A 10000-nucleotide genomic window follows, 5' to 3' on the forward strand; every position below is an offset into this window, starting at 1 on the left:
TAGAGTGCCTTATTATCATTTTTGCTTTCTACATCACAATAACCTGGCAGGAAAACAAAATTTATACAGGCAAAAACTAACGATAGTGTAATCACAACACAACTAAAACTCACCAAGATGGCAAAAGGTAACTTCTAGAAAATGTGCTAGTCAACACTGGTAATTCTACTTTCTTCATCCTCAACAAGGCACAAAAGAAGCAGTACTCTAGAAGATCATCCATGTTCTCTGTGAATGTTCAGAGTAAATTGTTACCTAACAGTAACTGCACCTAGAAAACTCGTAAGAACAGGGGTTAAGAAGTGTACAAATCAGGTTTTCTGAGAAATTACATGTAGGTACTTATCTTGCAATTTGACGCTGTTTAGCTGTCACTTGAATGTTCTTGAGTGACATGCCGATGGTACATCTTAATGCTCATGTAACATCCTTTAATGCTTAAAGGAGTTTAACCTAATGAACCACACAGCTTGAAAAAGATGGCCATCTTTTTCAAGTTTGTCATTCATATTCTGTCTTCTTCAGTCATAATTATCCTTGTATATTTTCAGTTTATTATTCCTTCTTTGGTAGTGTTGTACATTATACCTCAGAAAAATAGCTTGAAACATTGTTTAGTTTGAGTGAGCAATCAGAAAATTTGATATTGAAAGTGACACTGGCTTTCAAAAAGTACGAGTGCGGGGTTAATCATTTATGAGCCCAGACATTCTTTGTCAAACTTTGAGTTTGGGCTCAAATGTCTAGGACAGTGAATCATGCCACAAATGACACCTTTCTAGCTGAATAAGAAACTGACATTGTTATGCTAATGACGAGCCAGTTATACAGGTATACATGGTAGTAAACAGAGCCAAGGCCACCATGTGCTGTCTCTAGTCCACCAATGCTCATGAATATACAACATTAAACATTATGCTACAACAGAACTGTTCACAAAATAATCAGTGAACATAATCTACCTAAAAGTGTGTCCTGTGATTTTGTGCTGTCTTCTGGATCAAGTGACAGGGTTTCTTCTTCTGACTGTTCCTCATCTTTGGCACTTGCAGCACTTGAAGACATGCCATTTATTTCATGACTTTGCTCAAGACAACTTTCATCTTCATTGTCAGCATCTTCCTGTACTACAAATCTATCTGTACATGTAGTCTCTTAAACAAGAAATTTGAAAGTTGTGTCAGGTTAACAAATGAGTATGATCTGCCTATTAAATACATTTTGGTACATTTAATATTAATTACTTTTATCTTATTTAATTTCCTTTGCTTTTATTCTAAGGGTTTGGCAAGAGGTACATGTTCTTTAATGCATCTGATCCAACAACATGAAGGACAACAGTTAGACAATGATACTAGAAATGATTCTAACTTTCTTCCAAGCTAATGTGCCAAAGATGTTATTTATATAAATAATATTTAAATATTATATAATAATATTTAAATAAATGTTATTTACCTGCTTGTAATACCTCATGGTCAACCTTTTCTGTTTCATCAACTGACAATTCTTGCATACAGTCACTCATCTCATCAGTTGTAACCTTGTCTTGTAAAATATCTAATTGAGGTAACTGAGTCTTGCTCCCTTGTGCCCTGAGAAAATGAAAAAAATCAAAATACATTAACCATCAAGAACATGTCCCAACAGGATATACTAAAAGCTACTAAAAAAGGTTCTAAATGAAATGTTGAATGTTTTCCAGCTTAAATTTAGACTTAAGGTGCAGTTTCCTTTTAAGGTTTGAACCTCAAGTGCTCCTGTGTCAGGTCACATGGCCTAACCTGTCCAATTAAGGGTGGTGAAAGAAGCTCATGTCATTGGGCAATATTATGATCATCCAGCTGACTCCACAATTTTGACATTTTCAACAATGATTTCATGCAATACAGTAACCATAAACTCTCTGTATATACTGCACACAAACAGTGGGCAACTACATGGCTACTGTTTATAAATATATGCTACTAGGTAATGATTACCTCTAGGTCTGCAGCATGTGCAAAGGGATATCTACAGCTACATATAGTGCATACAGCTACATACAATGTAAATACATAACTGTATACAGATAGTACATGGTAGTTCAATTAATTTTAATATCAGGGGCAGATCCAGGATTTTTCTTAGGAGGGGGTGCACCATGATTTACAGTACTTCAACAACAATAAACCACCTCAGGTTTTTTTTTGCAGAATACCAGTGATATTAGAAAGCTGCATGTCATCCCAGGCGGCGGGGGTGGGGTTGCACACCCCCTGCTCCCTTCTCCTAGATCCGCCACTGAATATCAATAAAGAGAACCTAAAAATTAATTAAAATCAATTTTATACAAATATACAAATTTTTGTTTCTTATTAGACAAACCATAAAAGATCCAGGTAGACATGGAAAATCATGACTCCTTTGCCACGCAAACCATCCTCTAACAGGTCTCTGCTGGAGACTAAGGTTGTTCCAACTGCCACGGGGGCTCTGGCAACACAACATAAGAAGCACATCCATCAGGTATAAACATCATTCAGGACCTAGCACCTGGATCAATAACCAATCCTAAACAAGTACTTAGTTTGTACAGTGTACATGAAATCTTCATGTACTCACATTTGCTGCAAATTATACATGTAGAACTTAGTGCTCAAAAGTTTAACAAACCACCCAAATTCTTGTATTGTCAATAAACAAGACTCTGGTATCAAGAGACAAGGCACTTAATTGTCCTGGGAGAACCTCTTAAAACTTGGGGGTTGACACCTGAACTGAACCAGATCAACTAAGGTGATCATTTCGAAAGTCATTTCACGAGAGACTTAGACATATTGCAGCACAACCCATTATAGCCATCAGACTAAGGTCGGGTGTATTGGACATGAGTGAAAACCTTTGAGTCGAAGCTGTAAAACTCTAAGCTTCACTCGCCACAATGTAGCACTTGCCAGACTCTGTCATTTACCATGTTGATTAGATTACTCAGATTCAACCTTTCAAATCTATGGGATCGGAAAATCATGCTAATGAATAACCTGCAAAGTTGAAATCCTGACTGTATTTTAAATCAAAGACCTGGCAGATCTAGGGGCTTCTAGGGTTCAGTTGAAACCCATTAGCTATGAAATTAAAAAAAAAAATCAGACATTATAACACCTAAGAATGCTGGAAATCCCATTTCCAAGGACCTTAATTTTTAATAATTTTCCACAGGATGATGCCCCTGGACCCCCTACAGGGGAACGCCTTTGCCAGTCCTTACCTTGAATTCACCCCCTTCTCTAAAATCCTGTACATGTCCCAGAAAAGATCTTGCTCAAAGCTTTCAGGGTTTTCAGACATGTAAGCTTAAAAATATGGTTTTGCTGATTGATCATGGTTGCTATTTTTGCCATTAAAACTATTCACTGTTGTAACAATTCTATCAAATAACCAGGACACTCAAAAATCATACATGTACCACATTGAGTACTGTCAGTATGCCTATGATGCTTACTGGAGTTGTGGAAACTAACTTACATATACATCTAGAACCGCTCAGTTGACTGTTCCTATTTGAATGCACTACTGTGTGACTATATATTTTGATATAAGTAATAGTTATATTATAATATTATTGTCACATTAGCACATATGAAAATTTAATGTTTTTCCCCATATTCCATTTAAGTATTAGTTAGATGTTACCACTGACTCACTTGTTTCCTTTGAGACAAACGCTGCATAGTGTACCCTTCTCAAAGTGTCCTAATCCTGGCAAACCATCTGACGGTAAGATGACACCAGGAAGCATCAAGTCTTCCAAAACAAAATTATAAAATAACATTACATATACGTCGTATGATAAATGAGTCCTCAATACTATAGTTCTTGGCCGGGATTTGATGAGCCAGTGATTGCTGATCAGAACCAGTCAATTTCGGTTCACTATATAACTAAAACCTGATAGTTGAGTCACATACAATGTACATGATGGTATATAACTTTAAAAAACTATGATTCACAAGAAAATCAGTCAAATACCTGCTCCTCCTTTTAGTTTGTCAAGTACAAGAGGCCATGTTGTGAAGCTCAGTAACATGTCTGGGAATTTCCACAGCGTGTAAACTTTAAGACAAGAAATAAAGTATTGTAAAATAAAATTATTATGCTAACAATAATTGCGGTGTCATAGATACCTGATGTTAATGCCAACACTTCTATTATGGGGACATCTGTTAAATTATTTAAAAATTGACCTTGTGGACCCAGCATTTAAAAATTGTTCAAACAAGGATTTTAATTTACAGGGGCCAAGGGCTTAGTTAAAAAAACAAAACAAAAAACAGTAACTTAAATAAAAAAAATACTTCTACAATAATCTATTTTAGATCTGAGTACCTGTGGGTATCACCTTCTTCTCTACATCAAAGAATATTGGTTCTCCATTGAGACAAAAGACTGTAACATTCTGTCCAGAATGAGTCATTATACGCATCACAGACATCTCTTCTTTGTTTGGGATGATCTCAGTAAGTTCCTCTTGTGATAACCGAGGGAAAGCATGGCTTACATCTGATCTCAGCTTTCTTCTGTTAATTTAAAACAGATATACTGTAAATCACATCCGAATAACCCAGCTCCACCAACAGAACTTAAGTGTATTTAGGTCAGTTGAGTGGGTAATTTGAGAGCAAAGCCAAAAGGTTAATTACGGAACATGGCATGATTAAGACGATCAGGGCTTTTAAATGTTTTCTGAGGCGTGTTCTCCAATTTGAAACATAACAGTCCTTTGAAACTTTTAGAAAGAGCTACATGTAGTTGGGACACGTACATTCAAACCTTATAACAATTATCATACATGTATTTAAGAAACAAAACAACTACAACAAAAAAAAGTTGAATTAATCTATAATTTGAAGTGTTAAGACAAACTTGAAATTATGAAAAACCACATCAAAGTACAGTAATATACATACACGACCTGTACATAAAATTAATTACTTGGGATTGTAGTTGTAGGTCATGTAACCTATTAGTAGCAAAAGAAATACATGTACCTCTTACTAACCGAGTTCGAGGACCGTACTGTAAGTTATCATATGGACCGAGTTTTTCAGAGACATATAATAATTAATTTTATTAATTCTGGACCAGCTACAGATCTTAGGAACACACCTCCCTCACCCCCCCCCCCCCCCGCTCCCCCACCAGAAATGAGGGCCTAGGAAATCTGAGCAGGAGGGGTGAGTCTTTGAAGGCTATTTCTGAAGGGACAACTGTGTTGGTGCCTTTGATCGTTTATAAATTCTGAAGGAGGAAGTGTATCAGCACTTTGATCTTCCTTTCTTATGGGAGAGGGAGAGGGGTGAAAAGTTTACTTATTCAAAGCCCCTCAATGTGGACGGGAGGTGCCAATATGATATTAAGTGTGGAATGACCCTATGTGGTTCGAGAGCTTGACAGATGAGCTTCTGGTAGCCCTGTCTTCATTTACGCCCATTTTTGATGGAATAACCTTCGATTAAGGTTAAATTCTGAAGTTATAGCAAAGCTTAAGCTAATATTTTCGGTTAATTCAACCAAAACTGTACACGTCAAATCACAATGAAAAGCACCCTACCGATCAGATCCTCGAATTGCAGTGTTGGATTTCACTCGGAAAGCTTTAATGAACATTGCTAATATTCTTTGACCAGTTAACGCTTAAAACCAACATGAAATCCAACGTTGATATTCTAGAATTGTAAAAAAATGTTTAGCACAGCAAAATTCCGCCATGTTGTTTTTCGCGCGTAGTCTGGAGCGACACGCTTCCAGACCCCTGTCTTCTTTTAGTCGCGCAGCTTCCCGGATGTTGACTAAATAGAAGCGTCAAAGTAACAACACAAGTGGCCGTTTGCATTTTGAAATTTCTATCTTTCAAAAGGCACACGTGTGGCCATCTATTTCTAACACGTTTGGTTATCTGCCTCTATTCCACTCCATCTGGCGACCTGTGGTTCCTTTCAAAGAAGAAAAGCAAAGGAAAGCGCAACGCTTACATGGGAGCGAGCGAATAATTCTTCCTTGTACGTAAGAACTTACATGTGTTGGAACAACCGCTTTCTGCGAAATCCCATTTCTTTACCGATAAGGAAGTTATGATGAAGACGATGTTGCTTTGAAGAATGATTCTATCTTTGGCTGTTGTGGGCCTGAAGGCAACTGCTTTTTGAAAACAATTAACAGGATAGCTAGTGAGCTAATAAAATTCGCCAAGCTTGTCTTCTTTATGCCCACTTTGGCCAGAGTTTTTGCTTGGAGGTCGTGACAACAGTACTGCATTTTACATCACCGCTGTCAGTTATAACGTGAAAGAGCGTGGTGTCGCTTGTTGCATAGACGACTGGAGTTAAATTATTTCGCTTTTGTTCCAACGAAGTACGCTTTTGGAGAACATCATTTTGTTGGCCACTTGTACCAGTGCTTGCATTGACCTATACTTCGCCTTGAAGATAAGCTTACAGTGTACATTTGCAGTTTTATTTTCATGGTACCGTCTGCAAGCACTGCTATCAAAAGCCAATCAACCAGTGTGAAAAAGGATTTCATAGTACGTTTATAAGTTACCTTCAAAAACAGCTGAAGATGGACCCTGAATATGAGAGAAGACTTCTTCGACAGCCAAATGGACGCAGTCCGCTTGGAAATTCTGTGAGGATAAGTAACATTATCTTACTTTATCGCAATTTTGCAGTATGATGTTAAGAGTTCGGGGCTAGGGCATGTCAGAATGCAGTGACAATTAAATTATAAACCAAATATAAAACAGTAAACATAGTTCTTAGCCCAGTGGCTATTGGTTCAGGCTAAGAGACCTGCCTCTGCTTTGATCAATACAAAGTATTCTACGTATCAACTGTCGTGAAACTTATCCTTAGAATTGCGGGGTAAACTTTAGAGAAGGTAAACATAATTTTTTTTAATGAGGTTAAATGTAATTTAGGTGAAGTTTGACTCAAGCCAATGCTGATCAGCAGCCTTTCAAGGCGACCATGCTCCCTGGGGTCTCATATGGGTTTTGCAGGGCTTGCATGTTTTGCTTGCTGGCTGTGTAAGATCATGCAGTTTGCCCATGAGTGCCGTTCATGCTTGTAGCATGTTCTTACTCCCTCGCATCTCTCCCTTTCGTTGGTGTTGGTAAGGTAAATGGGGTGGTAAATATCTCCACTGACTCGGTCAGTTTGATGGCACCTGTTGGTTGCCACACTCAGGGCTGCTATGGATACCTGTTTGAGGCTTGTATCTCCACAATCCCTTAGGCACCTTTCCCAAGCTCATTAATTTTGGCAATGCGTTGAAATACTTCTTGATTTGTGCACTTGTGATGCACAACATGACTTGATACTCCAGCATGACTTTCATGCGCAGTGAGGATTCACAGAAACTATTTGCGTGCATGATCTTAAGGGGAGACGCTCTCTTTAGGGGTAATACCGTAAAGCAACTATTGCACAGCATGAATTTAATAGGCCATTTGCAGGTTGCCTTGTGCCTCTGTTTCAAAATGAGTCTTCGTGCAAAACCTTCCTTATGAAAATGAACCTGTAGGTGGAACTCATTTTCATATGTCTTTGCAAAAAGACTAGTGTTGATAGAGAGGCAAGAGGCAACTTGGAAATGGCCTACTGCCCTAATTTTATGGCAACAATTTATTGTTATTGCCACACACACCGCTGAATTGAAGACTACTTAAAAGCAGATTTGCACAATGTTGTCATTTAACTACAACTACCAGCTGAGAATTTATTTCATTTTTAGTGCAGAGTGCACTATTGGGATGGTTTAAGGAGCTGCTGTTCATTAAGGCACTAAGAGAGTCACATGTACATTGTAAGAGTCTGAAATTATCAGAGTATTTTAGCTTATAATGAAGCCTAACTTCACATCACAATGATAATAATTATAATGTGATTTAATTTCAACTAACCTGCCTCATATAATTATAGTAAAATTATGTGAAATGATTTAATTTCAACTGTCGGCCTGTTACATGTACATGTAATACTTTTCTATTTATCACAGCCAAGTTTTAGTGGAGTAAGGCCTTTCAGCTCACCACATTTGAGCCCAGTAGGTTCCCCTAACAGAGAAAAGTATGGAGACAGGTAAGGAAGCATGATTCAATTTTATTAATGATCTTGAAACACTCTGGCAAAAGTTTCCTTGAACATCTGAGTATGTTCAATTCAACTCAGTTACTAAGACTGACATTAAAAAAAAGAAAATTTATATAAATTATACACTGTATGTCTATACATGTACATGATCATAAAATTTACTGTCATCATATCTTAATGTTTGTTGCGGTGATAGTTAAAAGAAAAATAAACAGGTTTTAATTTTTTCAGTTTGTTTTGCTTAAGATATTGATAAGAACAGTACAGTAGTTATGATAATCTTGAAACATTTATGGCCAAGAGTGTAATCGTGTTCTATTTTGTGTATACTTGCTGTTTTGTTTGAAGAATGGCATGTTCCTGCTGACATGTAATAATATGGTTTATTTCTTTTTATGATGCAGGTTTATACCAAGCCGCACCAGTCCTGCATGGCAGCTTAATTTTAATTTAGTACAGGTACTATACGGTGTGGGATCTACATGTAAATAATAATTTGTATGGACTGGTCTTTTTTTATTATTGTAAGGCTGTTGTTGTTTTCATGTTCAATTCCATTATTGATAAATTGTAACCACTTCAATTTTCAGTAGAATGTAGCTGTGGATACATACATGTCTATTACAGTTTTATGAAACACTTCTTTATGATGTACATGTACATGTCTTTACATAATTTATACAACATGTACTGTACTTACAATAAGTAAATTAAGCTTATGAATGTGAATATTATACATTATTGAGGACAGTGTAATATTCTATCCTGGGTATTGTTATTCATGACATCATAATGAGGTATGATGGGGAATTTCTTTGGTCTGGCACAAGCCTAAGACCTGGTGAAAATAGGAGCAGACAGGATTAATCCTGACTTACTCGTTGGGTTGGAGGCTGGGTTGGCAGCCTCTTCCCTTTCACGGCCTTGAGTTGGGTGATGGGGTGGAACACAAGTAACTTCTTTTATATTGTCATTTGCATAATCCCAGGGTATCAATTACCAATGCAAATTGAGTTTGCATAGTTGTAAGGTGCATACCAAGGCACTGACAGCTCTTGTACATGTAGCCCAGTTACACTTTGTACTAATCTTTACTTGTCAGGAAGAGATCCTTGTTGCATAAAATTGATATCTACCTGGTTTTGTACACATTCAAGCATGACAGCACTTATAAATACTAACTACTATATTACAGCATATCGTACATGTAATGTTATTTAATTTATATTAATTTATTTTATGTAGGAAAATAGTGATCCAGCGAAGAATAGTGCAGTTCCAAGGTCAGTTGTATTTTGATTGCAGATTGTTGATTGCATGCTTCTTAAAATCCTACATGTACATGCATCTTTGCCGGTTATTATTTATAATACACATAAGTGACGACCGACAAACAGTTCTTTTTACAAAATACATGTGTACAGAATAATATACATGTAGGTGCCTTGTTGGAGTTCAGAGGTCAACAGATTCTTTCAATCGTTCAGTCATCTTATAGCACATATGTATTATTTAATATAAATGTAAACATGCATGTGTAGCATTTTGCTAATAAAAGTTTTTCCCCAAAATTTTATTAATTCTTTTAATTTTGGTACTTGCGTGGACAAGGTTAGTAAAACTTCTTTCCTTTTCAGGGATTCCAGTGTTGATTCAAAGGGTAAGTTTACATGATATATTCACATATATATACTGTAATTTCACTTAATTTTATCTCAATAATTGAGATAAATTTAAGCAAAATTACAGCATTATAATCATAACAGGGGTTCTGATAGGTCGCCGAAAAAAAGTCAAATTTTGTGGGATTTCCAGAGACAAATTCACAGAAAAAAATGGCTGACTTTGCGGGAAATTCGCGGGAATTT

General features: G+C 36.7%; 2 protein-coding genes across 3 annotated transcripts in view; one reads left to right on the forward strand and one right to left on the reverse strand.

Moving 5' to 3' along the window:
- LOC145467676 (eukaryotic translation initiation factor 2D-like) overlaps positions 1–5751 on the reverse strand; it is a 12314-nt gene extending 6563 nt beyond the window's left edge. The window contains exons 1-8 of the mRNA XM_081451279.1: positions 5594–5751; positions 4369–4559; positions 4012–4095; positions 3687–3786; positions 2368–2475; positions 1459–1595; positions 963–1154; positions 114–228 (exon numbers count right to left, since the gene is read on the reverse strand). Coding sequence (XP_081307405.1) covers positions 114–228; positions 963–1154; positions 1459–1595; positions 2368–2475; positions 3687–3786; positions 4012–4095; positions 4369–4559; positions 5594–5649 — 983 coding nt within the window. The 5' untranslated portion in view covers positions 5650–5751. The remainder of the gene's footprint in view (positions 1–113; positions 229–962; positions 1155–1458; positions 1596–2367; positions 2476–3686; positions 3787–4011; positions 4096–4368; positions 4560–5593) is intronic.
- A 99-nt stretch (positions 5752–5850) lies between these two features.
- The window catches only part of LOC145467686 (fizzy-related protein homolog), a 17717-nt gene continuing 13567 nt past the window's right edge, over positions 5851–10000 (forward strand). For both annotated transcript variants that reach the window (XM_081451288.1, XM_081451289.1), the window contains exons 1-5: positions 5851–6666; positions 8038–8120; positions 8537–8591; positions 9378–9415; positions 9770–9792. In XM_081451288.1, the coding sequence (XP_081307414.1) occupies positions 6601–6666; positions 8038–8120; positions 8537–8591; positions 9378–9415; positions 9770–9792 (265 nt within the window). In that variant the 5' untranslated portion in view covers positions 5851–6600. The remainder of the gene's footprint in view (positions 6667–8037; positions 8121–8536; positions 8592–9377; positions 9416–9769; positions 9793–10000) is intronic.

The sequence above is a fragment of the Orbicella franksi genome, chromosome 14 (assembly GCF_964199315.1).
Source record: "Orbicella franksi chromosome 14, jaOrbFran1.1, whole genome shotgun sequence".
Lineage (NCBI taxonomy): Eukaryota > Metazoa > Cnidaria > Anthozoa > Scleractinia > Merulinidae > Orbicella > Orbicella franksi.